General features: G+C 39.8%; 2 protein-coding genes across 2 annotated transcripts; one reads left to right on the top strand and one right to left on the bottom strand.

The window, feature by feature from the left end:
* Positions 1 to 335: 335 nt before the first annotated feature.
* On the bottom strand, positions 336 to 6,551 carry PFN3 (profilin 3). The gene is made up of 2 exons (XM_088146429.1): positions 6,229 to 6,551; positions 336 to 901 (listed from the first exon to the last, which is right to left on the bottom strand). The coding sequence occupies exon 2, from the start codon at positions 827 to 829 to the stop codon at positions 416 to 418; it is 414 nt and encodes a 137-aa protein (XP_088002555.1). The 5' UTR covers positions 830 to 901; positions 6,229 to 6,551; the 3' UTR covers positions 336 to 415.
* A 56-nt stretch (positions 6,552 to 6,607) lies between these two features.
* On the top strand, positions 6,608 to 18,130 carry MTARC2 (mitochondrial amidoxime reducing component 2). Its single transcript, XM_007434529.3, has 7 exons — positions 6,608 to 6,925; positions 9,211 to 9,384; positions 11,806 to 11,968; positions 13,131 to 13,271; positions 14,642 to 14,703; positions 14,784 to 14,855; positions 15,769 to 18,130. The coding sequence occupies exons 1-7, from the start codon at positions 6,663 to 6,665 to the stop codon at positions 15,893 to 15,895; spliced, it is 1,002 nt and encodes a 333-aa protein (XP_007434591.2). The 5' UTR covers positions 6,608 to 6,662; the 3' UTR covers positions 15,896 to 18,130.
* The last annotated feature ends 1,742 nt before the right edge of the window (positions 18,131 to 19,872 follow it).

Raw genomic sequence — 19,872 nt, 5'->3', positions numbered from 1 at the left:
ACACTGCTGTAGAGAATAAGGAGATTTGACAGAGATTTGAATGAACCCTTTTTTGATTTCGTGGTCTGGTCTAACTAGTGTGGCTGACAGTCACAGAGATGGTTTTCTCCTAAAACAGGACCTCCGACTTCAGATTATTCAAACTATCAACTATATAATTGATCATATTCAGTTTCTGTATTTCAGTTAATCGATATGCTGGTTAGGGACAATGAAAGTCAAGATAAAATTTCCACCACTCTTGACCTGGACCCTCAGTACCAGACTGGGGTAGGTGATCCAAAGCAATTCCTATCCCACCTCATAGGTCAAAGAAATAGGCAAGGAGTTCCTCAAATGCTTTTTATTTCAAAGGACCAATACTTTCCCCACGTCCTTCTTCCAGGAGAAAAGTGATTCAGGCAAATCCCTACTTCTAGCTGCCTTTTGCCTTCATGCTTGCTATCATATCATGCACCTTCTTATTCAGGGCTCCTCCGTGGACCCCCTTTTTGCCCATGAGAAAGATAAGAGCTTTGGAAGATTTCCCAATGCAGATGGACCTGCTGTCACCACCTTTGGTTCTGGTGTCCATGACAGCATCTTTCTCTACTAGCAAGTTGTCACGGATCACACTACACTTTTTTCCAGCGATGGTGATCCCAGTCTGTAGGAAAGACTTTCTATCCTGTCCAGTGATCAGCCCAACTTCCTGGGGAGAGATAGCTGCCAACAGACCTCCTGGTTTAGATGCCCATACAGACTTATTGTCAGAATGTCCGACAATTGCTACATCTTCAATATTCTTGTCCTTCAGGATTGTATTGATGTAAGCTTTCCAGTCTCCCATGCTGGTTCAACTCTTGTAGCTTCTTTTCCAAGTACTTCTCCTCTCAGGACTTGGGATATTTTCCAGTTAATCCTAAAAACAAAATCTACATGCATTTAAAGAAATCCACATGCTTTCCCCAGGGTATCCCTGCCATGCCACTGTAACTTCAGGTGATGCAATTAATTCTTCCAAAATATCATTTTGGGGCAGCTAGATTACTTCCATATTTTTTCCTCATAAACAAAGGGTACTGTTTTAACTTCTCCTCTAGAAACTGAAAATGGGTTGATTTTCCCTTTTTTAAAAAGTCAAAATTTGGGGAAATTTAAAGCCTCCCCCACATCTCTAAAAGCAAGAAGCCCCCAAAAATGGCAGAACATTTTGTCCCTGCTCACTCTAGAAATGACATCACATTACTGCCCCCCCTTTTTAATACAGCATCTAACAGCACCCCCCACCCCAAAGCTTCTATATCTGTATAGCTATATAGACTGCCTGCATCAAAACGGATTGCAAGGCAGTTAAAGGAATGTAATAGAATTACCCCAGATGGTTTCCCTTCAGAATTCCCAATCAGGGCATAAAAGAACAAGCATCTTGGTTCAAATCCCCACTCAGCTATTAAATGTGCAGTTTAGTCTGTCTTGCAGACTTATAAGGCTTTGAACAGATGCAAAAATGGTGTTAATTCCTAAAAGAAAGATGAAATGAAGATGTAATAAATCATGGCTGCATTCCCTTTTTATGTCTCCCAGAGCCCATTTGGATCATTGTTTTGAAAACGGATGGTGGTGGTTTTTCCTATTAGTTTTAGGTAGGAAACCAACAAAACTGTAGAAAGGTAAGCTGTTCCTGTTATCATTTTGTCATACCATGTTGAAGCCAACTTCATATGCAACGCATCCAGTAGCCCAGCCAGGAAGTTACCATGATAAGATTATTTCTATACAGAAATAGTTGGTGAATCAGCACAGCTGCCAAAAGTACTTTCTATGTCACAACCCCAGTTGGACCCCTAAAAATAACTATGGAGAGAAAGACAAATCCAGTTCGAAACTGTGAACCTTTTCATCTAGGAAGAGTATACCTCATAGGGAACTAGCTGGTTACCATCTCCCCAAACATAGGAAAAACCTACTCGCAGTACCTCCAGGTATAACATCAGCTTGAGGAGTTCTGCCAGCTGGGATGGAAGGACTCGAAAAAGACGCTTCCTGGAAAGTGGAAACTGAAGTTCCAGCTCAGGAGTCTGGGCTCATAGAGAGCAAAAGATCAGTCTTCTGGGCACCTCAAATCTCAGGTGTCAAAAAGTTCAGCAGAGATCACACCCACCTAGCCAGCCAAAGGCACTCTGAGCTCACAAGACAATTATTGTTGTGTTTATGCTTCAATTGTTGCTAAGGCACCCATTGTGATGTCAGAAGTATCTGTGCCCACTGCATGCAACCCTTTATGACCTCATACCACCAATGATAGCAGAAATACTCTTCCTTCTTTCCAGCTGTCTTGAAAGGAACAAAAATGTTTTTTTGCATTTCATTTTTCCAGGATGTGTACGGTAGTGCAGGGATGTAGAAACTGAGGCTTCAAGGTTTCATATGGCTGTCTCAAGTCTGCGGTGTAATCCCCACAGCCTTCCTAAAGTTACTACTGAACTGTAATTTTTAACGCATATGTATTTATTTGTATTTATATATATTTAATGTATAGGGCTTGTTTTTGTAGTTTGGCTTTTTAATTAATTAATGGGGTATTTATTTTTTAACTGTTTGTGGGTTTTACTTTCATTGTGAGCCACCCAGAGACACCAGCTGGGGGAGATGGGGGACATACAAATTAAATAAATAAATAAATAAATAAATAAATAAATAAAAAACAGTTAAGTCATTCAACAAATGGGAAGTAATCTCATTTATTGAATGTAACTGCATTTATGTTAATTACATTTTAATTTGATTGGTTTTTAATCTGGTAGATTTTAAAATAATCTCATTGAAGCTGACAAAATCTTAGTTTTAAGACAAATGATCATCAATAATGGAAACCAGGTTATACTTATTAAAGGCTGCAGCTAAATGAGACAGTTAATTTTCTCAGGTTATTTAAAATCTTGCTGCAATTATGCAAGGTAGCATTATGCAACATGAAATTATTCCTACTAATATATTCTTGAAAATAAGCCCCATTGAAATCAACTGGTTTTAAATGAACGCTAATCCAAGAATAAATTCCGTTAATTAAAAAATAAATACAGGTAGGGCATATTTATTTATTTCACTTGTCTGTGCTTGATCCCAAAGGCTCTAGTGGCCAGTAATCTCATCTATAAAATAAAATGACATCCACAAAGTGAGAAAAGAAGTATATAGTGGTGCTTAAAAGTTTGTGAACCCTTCTGAATTTGCAATATTTCTGCATGAAATGTGATCTATTCTCCACACAAGTCCTAAAACTAGATAAAGAGAACCCAGTTAAGCAAATGAGTCAAAAACGTGATACTTGTTCATTTATCCATTGAGGATAATGATCCAAAGCTACATGTTTGTGTGTGAACCTTTGCTTTCAGTGTCTGGTGTGCCCCCTTTGGGCAGCAATAACTGCAAATAAAAGTTTTTGATAACTGTTGATCAGTCCTGCACATCAGTTTGGAGGAATTTTAGCCCATTCCTCCTTATAAAACAGTTTCAACTTAGGGATGTTGGTGGGCTTCCTTACACGAACTGCCCACATCAGATCCTTCCACATCATTTGCTGCCACTTGTCATGAGGACCCCTGCCCTTCCTGGCTTGTTCAGGAAGTGGGAGGAATGGTGACCACTTGGATTCAGGAACTGTCAGTGCTTCATTATGGGAGGGGGAGTTCCCAGCAGCCTTGAAGAGACTGTGGTCTACCCCCTCCTGAAAAGACCATACTTGGTTCCAGTGATTTGGATAACTATTGGCTGATCTCCAACCTTTCCTTTGTTGGAAGATTGTTGAGCTCGTGGTGGCAGATCAACCTTGCAGCATCCTAGCGGAAGCGAATTATCTGAACCCTTTTCGGTGAGGGTTCAGGCCCAGGTTTGGGATGGAGACAACATTGATCACTCTTAGACCTGTCAAGCCCAGGATGGGGGAGGACACCCCTGAATGGGAGTAGTGCAATCCTTCTGGTGTTATCAGATGTGGTTTTTGATACTATCACCCACTGTATTTTATTGGACTCTCTGCAGAGAGGTTGGGGGTAAGAAGCATTGTTCTGCAATAGTTCCACTTCTTCCTAAGTGGATGGTTCCAATCTGTGATCATGGGGGAGATCAGCTCAATGGCCCCTGATCTGTGGGGTGCCACAGGAGTCGGTCCTCTCCCCCCACTCTTTAATATGTTTATTTCGCTCTTGGAAGAAGTCATCCAATGGTTTGGGATGTGATATCAGTATGCTGAACATACTCAACTATACCCCATACCATGAAGGATGTCCTTGCCTGGTGCATAGAGGCTGTCAGGATCTGGATGGGAAACAACAATCTGAACCCTAGTAAGCCTGAGTTGCTGTGGATACATAGAAGTTCTCTGCCACTATCAGAGTTGTGCCTTGATGGACAAGTACTACTCATCAGGGAGAAGGATCACAACTTGGGGGTTTTCTGGACTCATGGTTCCTGCTGGAACAGCAGGTAAAAGCTAGGGCCAGATGGATCTACATTCAGCTTTGGCTGGAGGACCTAGCTAAAATAACCTTAAAGTAACCTGGCTAGACTACTGTAATGCACTCTGCTTGGAGCTGCCCTTAAAAACTACTTGGAAACTACAATTGGTCCAAAATACAACTGCCCACATATTTGCTGGCTGCCATAGTTGGGAGCATATAACACCAGTCTCATGGAACCTGCTTTGGCTGCAGATTGGTTTCCAGGTACAATTTATGGTTTTGGTTTTCATCTATAAAGCCCTTTATGGCTTGGCACCTGGATATCTGCAGGACTGCCTACTCCAACCAGAACTGGTTGCCCAATTTGATCAGAGATAAACTCCTATGATCCCACATTTTCAGTAGGTCTGAGGGGCTGTAGTGAACAAGCTTTGATTTTCTGTGGCAATGCTGACACAACGGAACAGCCTCTTGGTGAATTCCAATATTACTTAATCTCAGGGTTCTCTCAAACTTTGTGGTGCCATGAACTCCTAAGTTAATAAATGAATACATGTGACCCTCCCTCCCCCAAATAATTTCATTTGTTTTAAGGTTGGGAAAAAATATACCATTTACTTTTAATTAAAATTTGATCCACATATCAAGCATAACAGTAATAAAACCTTACAACATTGTAATATAAAACCTTTTAATTGATAGTAACATGTTCTGTAACAGGGCTGGCTGGGGAATTCTGGAAGTTGAATCCACACAGCTTAAAATCGCTGAGGTTGAGAAATACTGGTCTAATTAATGGTACGCTTGTTTGTACTTTTCAGATTATCAGGGCGCACATTGTTCCAAGGTATCTGATTACTGATATGAAAGCAGGTGGAGGATCAAAACCAAGCCGTCAAGTTTATATGCAACATCACTTCAAATAACACAATGCTTTTCTGTGGAGAAGTCACATGCACAGCAGCTGAAAGCAGATTGGTTGCAATGCTGCAACATTTATTGATGAAAAGAACGCAGTCCTTCTCTATGGGGCAACTTCTTCAATTCAGGCCATGGTTGATTTCTGGAAGTGGCTTGTAGTGCAAGATGACTACCTACAGATTTGGGGATTCTTTTGCCAATACGGGTAGTCCTCATTTAGTGACTGCCTTGTTTAGCAAATGTTCGCAGTAACAACCGTGATGAAAAAGTTACTTTGCAACCAGTCCTTGCATTTACGACCTTCACAGGTCTGTAAAGCAAAGGAAAGCCAAAGTAAGATTGTAAGCACAGTCAGTTTTACTTAGCAACTGCTTCACTTAATGACCAGGCTGTTGGTCCCAATTGTGCTCGCTAAACAAGGACTACCTGTAGTACAAAATGGAAGTAACTCATTTGATGCAGGTGTATCAAGAAATAGGGCAACCAGGCACAAGAGAAGGAATAGTTATACAGAGTGATCTAACTTGAACAAAATGCCTCTGTTATGCTCTTATTTGTTGGGTTACAGAGCTCCTCTCTTCCATATAATAAACCCCATCAATTTAAAGGCACAGAATCTCTGAGCTTTTGCACCCAACCACTCTGGGCCCAAGGAAGTTCATTCAGTACCACCCATGCTACTGAGGGCCACTGTACATTTTAAAACCAAGCTGTTCATGCCACTTGTTATCCTTAACCAGTACTATCTGTAACCGTTGGAGTAAACCACCATTAGCTAAGTTCACATAACATACAAATTCCATTTAGTTTAACGCAATGTGCCAATCTAGCTAGAGAGAACCGGGGATGCAAAGCGTGTTTATACCTTCGTCTGTGCTCTGCGCTTAGAATCTTGGGAGAGCTACTTTTTCTACTCGCCTCATCACTGAACCTTTCTGCAAAATGGGTTTCCAGCTCATTAGAAATCCAGCGGTCCACATATATAGCTTTGCATTTAAGGGCTCAGATCTCTGTCTTTCATTTTAGGCTCTGGCGCGCAGTACTTAACTCGGTCGTAGCCTCCGTCTCCTATTAAACGACAGGCGTTCCAGGATGGGCTTTGTCGCTCGTCGTAGCAGAGACCAGCGCGTAAACACGGCCTGCCCGGCCCCCTCCAGGCTTCTTTGGCCGAGCTCCAGCCACGCTCTCCGGAAGGGCCCGGTAGCTCCGCCCGTCCCAAAGGAGCGGCTCTTAAAACCCACCGCCCCCGCCCGCTACGGCACAGCTTCTGCTACCGCTGCTCGCGGGGTCGCCGTCGCCATGATCGGCTCCGGGTCGTTTTCGCTGATGAAGCCCGAGCTCGGCTGGCTTGCCGCCTCCGTCGCTCTGGCTGCGCTGATTACGCTGGGGACGGCCGCGGCTTGGTACTGGCGATGGAGGGACCGCCGAAGGCCGCTGGGGCTGAAGCAGGTGGGGACGGTGGCTGAGCTTTTCGTCTACCCGGTCAAGTCCTGCAGGGGCGTGGCCGTGCGGGAGGCCGAAATGACGAAGTTGGGGCTCCGGAGCGGAGATATGCGCGACAGGTAGGCGTGCGGGGTCAGCCGGGGCACGAGCTAAACGAGCCGAGCGCCGTCCCGGGTCTTTCGTTTTTGCCGGGGAAGGGAGCAGCTCTGAGCGCCGAGCGGGTCCTGGCATTACCCGGGCTTGGTGCAGCTGCTCTAGATTTCGGACCGCACGCTCAGAATTGGCTACATTACGCAACACATTCAGCCGCAACCCCTGGTTTAGAAATCACAGCTGCCGAGTCCTTGTCAGGCGTTGATCCAAAATCAAGTCATGCCCGTGAGGCTTAAAGCTGCCGTTTCTTTTTCTTTTCTTCTTTTTCTTTTTTCCTTTTGGAGGGGGAGGGTATTAAGTAGTGGTTCTTCCAGACAGGGCTTCTATTTGATGGCTGGTGTGGGTCTTCCGGGCTGTGTGGCCGTGTTCTGGAAGTTTTGTTTCCTAACGTTTCGCCAGCACCTGGGCACAGAGAGAACTGCTCCTGTCTGTGCTGCTGCACTCTGAAGATGCCGGTCACAGATGCTGGCGAAACGTTAGGAAACAAAACTTCCAGAACACAGCCACACAGCCCGGAAGACCCACACCAGCCATCGTATGCCGGCCGTGAAAACCTTCGACAATACAGGGCTTCTATTTGTTGGGAGAAATTGGCAAGTCTAGAAAAAAATCTTTCCTTGGCAGTTTCTCTGTATTTTCCTGCCTCTCCTTGTGTTTCTTTGGTTACCAGGAAAACAAAAATAAATTAAGATAATTCTCAAAGTTTGTATACTGTGATTTCCTAAAATGATACATGAATTTGTGCAGCCCCCATGAATAAAAGTAATGCTTTCGGTGGGGATACTGCTGAGCAAGGAAGAATTCCAATGTTACATTTGAAAGCTTTATCTGAAAGAACATTGAATCAGAATTAAAACACTAATAGAAGAATCCTTTTTATTCTTTCAATGAATGCTTTTATACTTCAAACTAAGAGCGCCTGGAAGGGAATTATCCTCAGTTATGTGATGGGAATCTATACAGCACTTGCTGTAGAGTAATGAATCTTGGGATTTTTGCAGCCAGCATGGGGTTGGATTTAGTAGCTTAAATGCCCCCTTTTGATCCTGTGCTTCTGTGATTCTGATATGGTGAATTAATACTATGCTAAGGATACTCCATAATAATCCTTATTGATTGGATCAGAACTAAATTATGATAGTCCAAGGGCTTGAAACATTGCAGATGCGTGTGTTTGGATACAGAGATTTTTTTTAAATAGCATGTAAATGCACATATAGAAATCAAAATTCCTTCTAGAAAGTTGCATTTAATTTCCTCTTCTTCCTTTTTTCCCCTGGTGTTAAGCCTTTTGCAATTAAGAAAACAATGATAACAGAAAAATGTAGGTGTAATAGGAATTTGACCATGTTTATTGTTTACAATCCAAACAAGGATAAGGATCTAATTTCTGAATGCTTAATTGCAATGCCAGCCCCTCATGTTTGTCCTGGATTTTCCTCCCCCTAGTCTTACATACTCTGACACACATGCTCTGTTAGATGGATTTCCTTCTTTCTTTTTCATTTTGTTGTTCTGTATTTCCTGGCAGATAGTTACTCTCTGCTAAAAGGCCTCCACGATGTCTAGTTAGACTAGTCTTCCTCTTAAAGCAGGAGTTTAACATTTACATTTAACATTCTTAGAGGGTTGAGGGGTCAAAGTGATACTGTGGATAACTGCTGTGCCTGTTTTCACCTGCTTCCCCCTCAGAATTGTAGAAAATTGCTGAAAAGTGACCACACAGTCATCCATGGGAAGAACAGAAAAACTATGAAGCTACTAGTGCCAACTCACTCTTAAGAAGCATGCTCTATTCTCATCTATTTAACGTATCTCTGGTGGGAGGCAATTGCATTTACACAGGTTTTCCATATACTTCAGAATGACTTAAAGGCACTCAAATCCTTAAAGTAGAACCTTTTCATTCATTCATTGGAAGTAGAATGAAAATTATTTAATAAAAGTCAGTGCTAAATTAGCAGTCCATTGTTCATGTTTTAGTAATTTAGGTTTTGGAAGGTTGGATTGATTTTCAGAGTATTTTGATCTGTGGAGTCCTGGGGTTCTCTGAGCTGAATTGTTTTCTTGCAGACATTTTGTTACCTGGCTAGGTAACATCTTCAGTGCTAGTACTGAAGATGTTACCTAGCTGGGTAATGAAATGTCTGCAAGAAAACAACCAAGCTCAGAGAACCCCAAGGACTCCACAGTCCAACCCTGAGCTACATATATTCTCTTCTGTTGGTATTTTGATTTGTTTTTAACTTAGGTCTTGGCTTGTGATAAAAGAAGATGGACATATGGTGACTGCTCGACAAGAGCCTCGGCTAGTGTTGATCTCTGTCACCAGTCAAAATGGCTATTTGACTCTGAGTGCTCCAGAAATGAAGGATTGTAATGTTCCAGTCAGACTGCCGACTAAAAATCCAGTACGGAATTGCAGGTGCTTTCCCTTTTATGTTTTTTCAGCCTCTTGAGCAACAAGAGAAAAGCAAATTGTGTTTAGAAACCATTCAGCATTAAAACTCTTCCCAGTTCTGCCATTCTAAACCAGTCCAGTATCCCCATGATTGCTTCTAGAAGATGCTTAAAGAGATGCTGGTCACACATATCTGGCATCTCGTTTAGTTTGACCCTTACATTAGTCTTGGGTAGCTGACTTTAATAAGCCAGTTTAGGAACTTTGTCCCTTGTTGGCACACCAACCACAGAAGGCAACCAAATGTATTTCAACAACATTTACATATTGACTCAAAGTTCCAGTATAATTACTCCTTTAATATACTTCTCAATTTTAGCACAGATTGCTTAGAGGTATTCACAGCTGATCAACACAGTCTTGTCACTAAGGTAAACATTTAACTAAGATAAAAATCCATGTTCTGATTGGGGCTGTTAGGAATGTGTTCTGCTGTCCTTGCATTCTAGGGAGGCTGTGTACTAAGAGGGTAAGCACAGAAAGGCAACTTAGAACAACAAGGGAAGCAGAATCATCTAATCACACGTATCTATTTTCATCCATTCATACCCTTTTTCCACATAACATTCTTATTCCCATGTTGCCTGGGTGAATGTAATTTATCATTGGAGGGGTAGGTCACAAGACCACTCCTGCCCTTGGGTCTTTATATTTCAGAGGCAGGATGGATGAGCCACCACTGATATCTGAGCAGAACTGCAGTAGATTTTCTGGCATGATGTCTTTCTTTCCCTCCCCACCCAACACAATTTATCATATTCAATTTATGTTTGAATCCTATAAGGGCATAGTTTCCATCCCCTTCTCCCACTCATGTATACGTGCATCATTCATACTAGTAAGAAACTGCTTGTAATGTTACTTTACTTAAAAATTGTTCAGTTAGACGTTACACATGTAGAGAAAAATCAGAGTTATCGTTCTATATTTCCTGTATAATTGTTTCTACTAAAAAGTGGTTAAAATAGAGAGGTCCCTACAGGTGTTACCCAGGTGTAAAAAGAAAAGATGGCCAGTCCCAGTCTCCATCCTTGAAAAGAAAAAGCAATGAGAAGATGCTAGGGATTTGAATGAGGAGCTGAACTGAATGAAGAATTGAATTAACTAGCTCTCCCCCCCCCCCCCGCTGTCTTATATTGCTCAGTAGACTCTGCTGCTGTGTTTGCCTCTGACCAGCAATTTTTTGTTAGTCCAAATTTGGATATTATTACAATTTTACTCCCTTTTTGGAATGGAGGGGATGTTCTCTTAGATTCTCAGGAATATTATCTTCAAGCGCTGGCCTTTCCTGATATTGTCATCCATCAGTATAGGCAGCTTGATTATTGATTGCTGGGTGTCATTGCTGTGCCCATCTTTGATAGTAATGCTGATCTGGAATGGAATGTCTCCTGAAGAGTTGGAGAATGTCTCCTTAATGGCATGACTTTCCATTAAGGTGATCATTAGTAATAAACAGCCACTTAATATGTTCACAAAGGTTGCTTGTGCTCAAATAATAGATATCCTAGGTTTAGTCAAGCTCTATAAGTCTCTTCTGTATTTGTTTTCATGATAGTCCCGATACCACGCCAGCAACAAGTATAAGAGAGTTTTATAGTATTTTTATATTCATTCTGCAGCTTGTGAATTATTCTTGTGTCAAGTACTATACATCAATGTATAGTACTTTGTAATAAAACTAGAAATGGCATTTAACACACACGTTGCTATTGTTTTTAAGTATTCTGTTCTTCTTAATAACTTTAATGTTTTTTTTAATTAAAAATTTAAAACCTTTATAATTTTTTAAAAAGGCAAATATTATGTTGGCATGCAGTAACAGGTCAAAGAGTCCAGATTAAAGGGAAATAACTGCTTCACTTCACTCTGCTCAGGTCAGACCCCAGTTAGAGTACTGTATTCAATTCTGGCACCATAGTTCAAAAGAGACAGAGATAAATTGGAGCAAATTCAGAGAAGGGCTACCAAGATGGTGAAGAGTCTGGGAACCAAGCCTTTTGAGGATACAGTCTTCAAACATCTAAAGGGTTGTCACATAGAAGAGAGAGTGGACTTATCTCTACTGTCCCAGAATCAATGAGTTAAAACAACCAGGATGAGAACCAGTGGGTTAAAACAATAAGGAAGGAAGTTCAGACTAGACATTAGGAAGAACTTTCTGACTATATGAGCTGCCAGCCAGTGGAAATGTGGCTTCTTCTTTGCTAGAGGTCTTCCAATAGAAGCTGGAAGGTCATCTGTCAGAGATTCTCCAGTGAATCCTGCACTGAGCAGGCAGTTGGACCACATTACCTCTGTGGTCACTTCCAACTCTATGATTCTATTAAATATAATTGTAGTGACTAGCAGAGATCTTATTGATGCTTTTCCCAATTCTTTTAGGCTATTTGGCTTTGATATTCAAGGCAGAGATTGTGGAGAAGATGCCGCTCAATGGATTACAGCCTACCTAAAGTCAGAATCATACCGTTTGGTTTGTTTTGAACCAAATATGATTCCAAGGAATTCAAAAGATGTAATGGAACCTTTTCGTCCCACTGATAAGGTGAGAGAATGCCTTGTAATTGTAATGATCTGTGGTACATGTTGCAGTTATAGTGGATCTTTTCAACTCATGTCCTCTAGTATCCTGTACTTAAAATGATTTCCCTGGTCATATTCATTTATTTATACATATGCAAACACAGCCAATCTCAAAAAGTTATGCAGAGTTGGAGCTAGTTAGTATTTGAATGAGAGGATACCAGGAAGTACCAGGGCAATAGGGAGGACTGGGAAGTCAAAAAAATCCCAAAAGAAGCCAGTGTCAAACTATTTCCATAATGCTGCCAAGAAAACTGCAGTTAAGTTTCAGTTAAAGATGTCATTATTTTTTTTTAATAAACACATATATACTCTCTGCTTAGGAATTGAGATTGGTGCTAAAAGACATTTAATGGAATAAGTGTTTAAAAAAGTACCACTGTGTGCAAGATCACTTTGCAAGGAGAGCAGCCTTGATAGTCAATTTCTGAGTGGTGGCTGGCTGGGTCCTTTGTTGCAAAACTTAAATAGATATGATTATAATGTGAAGAATCTGTCTACTTTTTCTTCAGTAAATGGCTGCAGTTAGATATAAATTTAATAATAAATATTTTAACACACTATTTGATGGGGCTACCAGATACTACAAGTAGTCCTTGGTGAATAACGGCAATTGGGAGTGGAATTGCTGTCACTAAGCAGCGCAGTTGTAAAGCGCAATGTCACATGACTGCACTGCTTAGTGATGGCATTCCAGTTGTTGTTAAGCAAGGACCATGTGGGTCCTTAAGTAAGGACCTCATGTGATGGTGACTTCTGAGTTCCTGCCAACTTCCCCACTGACTTGGGTGTAGGAAACTGGCAGGGAATGTCAGAAATCACAATCATGTGACCATGGCTCACTGTGATGTCATAATCACGATCCGGGCACCAAGTGCTTAGATCATGATCATGTGACCATGGGGACTCTGCGATGGTCAGAACTCTGAGTTACCGGTCGTAACTACCACTTGTTCAGTGCTGTCATAAATTTGAATGGTTGCTGAACAAGTGATCATTAAACAAAGACCACCTGTACAGACAATTATTTTGGAGCTGCTTCCCTTTGTCCTACAAATTGACAATCTCTCTGCATTTTGTTTGGATGTTTTGACATTGTTCACTTATGGAATATACCTCTCTAGATTGCGTATTCTGACTGTAGTCCTGTCATGCTCCTTTCCGAAGCTTCTTTAGAAGAGCTTAATTCCAGAATGGAGAAGAAAGTTCAAGTGCATAACTTCAGGCCAAGCATTTTGGTCACTGGCTGTGGTCCTCATGAGGAGGTAATGCAGGACATGATTTTTTTGTTTACACAAAGAATAACTTTGCACTTACATATGCATGCAGCTGCTTAATAACATTTTCTTAAACTGGTGTCCCTTGTATGAGTCAGCCAAGAGGCTGGGTGGGAAGTCTAGAAAATGAATCTACAGCAGGCATTAGATTGGGGGAAAGTGCATGTTACTGCTGGTTCTTTCGACAGTGAAAGGAAACTTTTTTTCTTGAGTATATTCCTAAGTTGGTTGAAGGTGGGGGGAGGATGTCTGGTGTAAGTAAAAGAAAGAATGCTAACCAGGGCTGAATAGAACATTTTTGTCACTTTCTTCAATGAAAAGTTCTGATGTCAGTCATTTCCCCTATCCTGGCAAGTGGAAATATCAATCTGCTCTTCATTTGGCCACAACAGAGTTCCAGACTCAAGGAGAAATCATACCTAAAATCAGTGGTAAAGCATAAAATGCAAGATGAAGCTATACATTAAGATGCCTGATTTACTTATACTGAATAATAGGACTTAAAAGTATATGAAAAATCTTTTTTGGAGAAAACCAAGAAGTTGTTAGGCAAGCCAGAGTTCCAAGAGTCTGAAGCTTTAGATTGGGTTAAAGGTTAGTTTTAATAAGTAATGTTTATTCCAAAAAATAGTATTGTCATTCTAACATGTAGCAAAAAGGAGCATTTGGAGAAATTACTACAGTAGTGCTGATGAGATTCCTATAACAGCCAAGTAGCATACTCTGCTTGCTTGCCTGCCCTCCTTCCCTCCCATATATAGACAGATAGATAGTTCCAAAATTTGCTTCTTTGCTGGCAAACTTGCAGAAGTCTTCTGATCCAGCATGAATTTTTTTCTGGTTCCTTTCTTTTCCCAATGCCCTTCATCCAAAATCAATTCTGGAGGATTAGGATACTTCCTGAAAATTGGGGAGCTGGTGTGGGAACTGAAAAAGGTAGGAATTCTCCCCATACTTTCTGCCAGTGGGAATGTTCCAAGTAAAATTGCCCCGAATAGGCAAGCAAACACCTTTTATGAAACAGAACTTCAGGTCGTATAAGTTGCAATGCATTGAATAATGTTTTGCAGGTACAGGTATAAGTAGCTATAATGTACAGACATTAAGTCCTTCCTATGTATATCACTTTATTTTCAGACTGTATATCAAATTGATATTCTGTAAAATTAAACAGTTAAAACTCAAACTAGGGAGCATCTGACCTTCACCTATGAAATGCACCTCTCAAAAGCATTATTCTTCTTTTTTATTGGTCTCATTCACATTCATGTGAGAAAGCTCATAATAGTACAGAATTCATACGAACAAGTTGAATTGCTTGGGATCAGTAAGAAATAAAATGCATTATATTTTTGTAGGACACCTGGAATGATATTATAATTGGAAGTGTACAAATGAAAGGAGCAGCAGCCTGTCCCAGGTATGCATTTTTTGTTAATGTATTTCATGGCGAAAAAAAATTTAAGGCTGCTGTTACTTCATTCTGCTTTCTCATTGTAGGTGTATTTTGACAACTGTTGATCCAGATACTGGCATCATAGACAGAAAAGAGCCTCTTGATACTTTGAAAAGGTAATAAAATATTTTGGTGTCTTCAACACAATTGATGAGAGCCAGTTTGGTGTAGTGGTTAAGGCACCGGGCTAGAAATCGGGAGATGGTGAGTTCTAGTCCTGCTTTAAAATGCAGCCAGCTGGATGACTTTGGGCCAGTTATTCTCTCTCAGCCCTAGGAAGCAGGCAGTGGCAAACCACTTCCAAAAATGATGCCAATAAAACACTGGGGATTTCTCCAGGCAGTTGCCAGGAACCAAGACTAACTTGAAGGCACGAAAAAAAATCTTATTATGTGCCTGACTATGAATCCTGGTTCTCTCAACTGTGGTGGCAATTATCTTTGCACATTTGCAAGGCTAGCATTTTATTGAGAACCACATTCCACAGCCTGGCATCCTCCATACTGCAGCTTCCTGGCTGGCAGCTACATTCCCAATGTGCCTGGAGGAACCAAGCTGGAGAAGGTTGGAGCCCATGCATTAGCAGAATTGCCTCATTTTCTGAATTTGAACAGACTATGGAGTCTGTTAATGAAATTAGTTAGGTAGTTTATGTACAATGTTCTGGTTGACTTGCTTAGTTGTCCCTTTTAATATTCTTAATAATCTATTCCTAATAGTAGAAATAAATAGGATTTAATTTAAAAAATGAAGTACAATATCATAACATGCATGTTATATTAAAGCCCCACTGAGTTCAGTTTAACTGTAGCCCTAACAAATAAGTTTAAAATTGAAGCTTTGATTTTAGGCTTTCAAAATTAGTTGTTACTACTGTGACTGTGAGATTTAGTAACAATCTGGAACGTCAGGCCTCTAGGAATCATATATTTGTCAGCTTCTTATAATGTTTCCCTTTTTGCTTATTTGAAAACAAGCACAGTTAACTATTTTATGGGTGATTCATTGTGATCTCATTTTTTTTAATAGTTACCGTTTGTGTGATCCTTCTGAAAAGCATTTATACCGATCAAGTCCTCTCTTCGGGTGGTACTTCGGAGTTGATAAAACAGGGACGCTTAAGGTTGGAGATCCTGTTTATAAGATAATGTGGTGATATAAATTCCCAAATGGAAACGCTTTTTTGATATGTTTCAAATATCTTTCCTGAAGCTGCTGTCTTTCTAATGAAAATTTTCTATCATTCATCTAGGAATACTTTGTGTAACATTTTAAATGCAGTTGTATTGGTATAAATAAATGATTTTCTGCTTTCTAGAATGGAGCATGTTGTTACATAAACTGACTTTTCGTACATGATAGATACAAAATTGAGAAAAACACTGTCAGAATTCAACTGTATACACTATTAATGCATAGATATTATGGAAAGCTTGTGAGAGGTAAAACCAAATATGAACCATTAGTATGATGTGGCTGCAAAGAAGGCAAATGCAATTTTAGACAACATCAAGCAGAAGTATAATTTCCAAATCATGGGAGGTAATCAGTCCACTCTGTTTCTCTTGTGCTATGTCTGGTTCTAAGCAGTACACTTTAAGGATTCAGAGAAATTGAAACAGGTTCAGAGAAGGTCAGCAAAGATGATCATGGGACTAGAATCTAAGATTTTTGAAGAGAGATTGAAAGAGCTAGGTGTGATCATCTTGAGAAAAGATGGTTGAGGGGGGTGTAATAACCCTCTTCATATACCTGGAAGGATGTCACATGGAAGAAAGTCAAGACCTGTTAATTCTCATGATAGTCAATTTAATTAGTAATAACTGATTTAAGTAACAAGAGGCAGGTTCCTATTAAGTATCAGAAACATTTTCCTAACAGTAATATTGAGGTATTGAGGTGGCTCTATTGTTGTTGATATCTGCTGCCCTCTCTTAACCTTTAGTCACAATTTTTAAAATTTTCTGGATAGTAATTGTTTTTTATATATTACTGTTTTATATTTTTATATTGCCCAGAGTCCCTTTTTCATGAGATGGGCGGCCATATAAGATGGATGGATGGATGAATATTAGTTTGACAGTGGAATGGGTGAAATGAGAGGCGGTGGGCTCTCATCTGAGGGATGTGTTCATGCAGAGAGCCATCTGAGATGGTTTAATTTGGATTCCAGCACTGAATAGGTGTTTGGATTTCATACCCTAAATGGCCTCTTCCAACTCTATAATTCTATTATCACAAGTTCCAAATTTTTCACTATTGTTCATATTTTTGTATATCTTATTCTAACTATTACTTGGAACTAAATTGCATTGATTTCAATATGATTTTGTTATAATAGTATAATGTCAGGTTTGGATGGGCCTCATATCTCCTAATCCCTTTTATATTATCATTCACAAAGATAGATAACATATGTATCGATAAGCTTTCTTTTCTTTAAATCATAATTTGTATCTCTGATTTATTTTTAAGAGATAAAATGATTAACATTTGTAATACATGCTCTTGCTTATAAGAATATTATCATGTCACTGAATGTAAACTTTACAAGTGATATGGAATTACTACTTTTAAAAATAAAAATATAAAATGTACAAGTGTTTTTCCCCATGTAATTATTTATCTGAAGTTATTGAGAGAATGTATATGCAAATGTATTAATAACCTTATTTTGTATAGTTTGATTTAGGGTGATGACTAAGCTTAAAATGTATGTAACATAGAATTATGGATTTGGTATAAGAATTATAGTTCCTTTTTGGTGTGTGATCTTTATTCTGCAGTATATGTTCTCGGTATTACTTTTAGCAAAATGTACTATGGAATTTAAAGGTAAAAAGCAGGGGTTCTCAAATTCTTCTGTGCTGAGGTCCCCTAAAATGATAAATTGTGTGACATCTTCCCATATATGAAACTAATGATTTTATTCAGGTTAGCACTGGCCAAGAAACAAATGTACTACTTTTAATCATTAAATTTTAATCCATATATCAAATAAAACTAATAGAACCGTGTCACTTTAAAAACAAAATGTTTTCACTGGAGATAACAGAACAGCCAAATTGATTCTGCCTTTCTGGTCTGAACATTTTGAGAGCCTGAGGAGAGTCCCCCCTCCACAGGAAATACAAGCAGCCTGTGTTATGTGGCAGGCCTTTTTTGTATTGGCCCCCATGCTCTAGAAAAAGCTTCCCTTGAATGTACATTTAGCACGCTCCCTCCTTACGTTCCACAAAATGATTAAAACATTTTTATTCCACGGCAACTTTGGCCCTGACGGTGGGCATCCTGCGTGCTATGCATGCTTTGCTTGTTTGTTTTGTTTTTCCCACATTGTCATACACAAGACAGAGTCATGGGATTGGGGTGGACTACAAATATGTAAATAAAATCGAAAACATTTAAAAATAAGAATGAGCTTGCTCAGTTTTGCATAATTGGTGAAATCTGGGTTTTATTTTTAAGGCAGCTACTCGAATTTCTCATTCCACCTTTATTTTGGATTAATATTTGCTTTTCATAGCAGCAACTGAATTAAATCCTGACTTTGCTATCAGCTTGTTCGCTCAGAGTGGGCATTAGATAAGATAGTGCTTTGCACATGGAAGCCCCAAACAATTTTGGCCCACCCCATCAAATGTGCTCTCAATTCCCGGGGGGGGGGTTATGACCCTCAGTTTGAGACTCATTGCCTGACCTTATTCATCCTTCTCCAGCTATGCTCATGAGGAATGTTGTAGCTAAAGAAATTAAAGACAAGAAAAAGAAAAGGAAATATAATTCAAACCAATTTACACCAACTCTAATGACTAAAGTAGTCCATATTCTTGCAAACTATTTTTGCTTCCATCACTTCTTCCATTGCTTTTTGTTCTTTAAAAAGATCTTGTCAACTCCATCCAACTCCATCTTTGTTGGTTCTCCCTTTTCCTTCATACGGTATATTTCTTTTGTGTTTCATTCCTCTTTATGAAATCACCTCAATGTACTTCTTTCATACTTTCACCCATTTCTGAATTCAGTCCACGTACACACAGCACCCTTTCTTTCTTAACCCTTTTTCTTTTACCACACACTGAAGTGTCCCATTCAATTTTTTTATTTTTCCTGCCATACTTCACTTTCATTTTTCATACAACAAAGTGAGCAGAAATGCTCATGTGCAGATATTTTCACTTCTTTCAGCAAGGATTCCTTCAAGCAGACCAAACGGATTCACTACCTCTCAGCATTTGCTTATCTTAAAACTTCTCCATTTCCCACCTTAAGTGATCATTACAGAAATTCATCTACTTGCTCTAGTTTCTCCTCATTTATGTATAACTTGCAATTGTTCACTCCGTTTTTCCTGTCAAACATAACTACTTTAGCGGGAGCAGCATCTGCAGGAGCTTGCTGCTTTTATCAAAATGATGACAGCAGTGTCATGGTATCACCTAATAAAGCAAGCTTTGCCTCTTTTGTACATACATGCAGTGTCATGATCCATGTACAAAAGAGGTAGGGTTTACATTGTATCACCATGAAGCCACTTTCATCATTCTGCTTCCCTATGTTCTTTCTGCAGATGCTGCTGTGCATTGGTGTTTGATATGTTTCATCATATCATTTATGAAACATTTCATGCCAGTAGTTTGGATTCTCAATCAACAACATGCCAACATGTGAATACAAAAGCATTTTTCTTTCTCTCTTTTTTTCCATTTTGTTCATTAATTCATGCATTCCTCTTACCTTCCCAGTAACAATCTTCCATATGCCATTATCATTACCAAATGGACCGTAGATACTGACCTCTGCCTCATCATGGCTTTGGCCAACTGAAATTTTCATGCAACCTTTTTAGTGAGTCGAGACACCAGATTTAGTTGTTCCCAAGCTTCATGCAGCATTCCCTGATAAAGGGGAAGAGAGTACAGGTAGTCCTCGATTTATGACAATTGGGACCAGAACTTGCATTGCTAAGCAATGCGGTTAAGTGAGTTGCGCCCGATTTTATGACCTTTTTTGCCATGGTTGTTTTGCAAATCACACAGTTGTTAAGTGAATCCAGCTTCCCCCATTGATTTTGCTTATCGGAAACCCCCCAGGGAAGGTCGCAAATAGCGATCATGTGTCCGTGGGATGCTG

The sequence above is a fragment of the Python bivittatus genome, unplaced genomic scaffold (assembly GCF_059951505.1).
Source record: "Python bivittatus isolate LINGU-HERP-01145 unplaced genomic scaffold, Pbiv_v1 ctg000020_np1212, whole genome shotgun sequence".
Taxonomy (NCBI): Eukaryota; Metazoa; Chordata; class Lepidosauria; order Squamata; family Pythonidae; genus Python; species Python bivittatus.
The sequence above is the reverse complement of the archived record's forward strand: the minus strand, read 5'-3'. Positions and strand labels throughout refer to the sequence as shown.

What these genes read in the sequence shown, in the direction of transcription:
- PFN3 (XM_088146429.1), bottom strand. Translation starts at nt 829, where the DNA reads ATGGGAGACTGGAAAGCTTACATCAATACAATCCTGAAGGACAAGAAT.
- MTARC2 (XM_007434529.3), top strand. Translation starts at nt 6,663, where the DNA reads ATGATCGGCTCCGGGTCGTTTTCGCTGATGAAGCCCGAGCTCGGCTGG. An exon ending in AATCCAGTACGGAATTGCAG is followed by an intron (nt 9,385 to 11,805) that starts GTGCTTTCCCTT and finishes CAATTCTTTTAG; the next exon opens with GCTATTTGGCTTTGATATTC. An exon ending in CCTCTTGATACTTTGAAAAG is followed by an intron (nt 14,856 to 15,768) that starts GTAATAAAATAT and finishes TTTTTTTAATAG; the next exon opens with TTACCGTTTGTGTGATCCTT.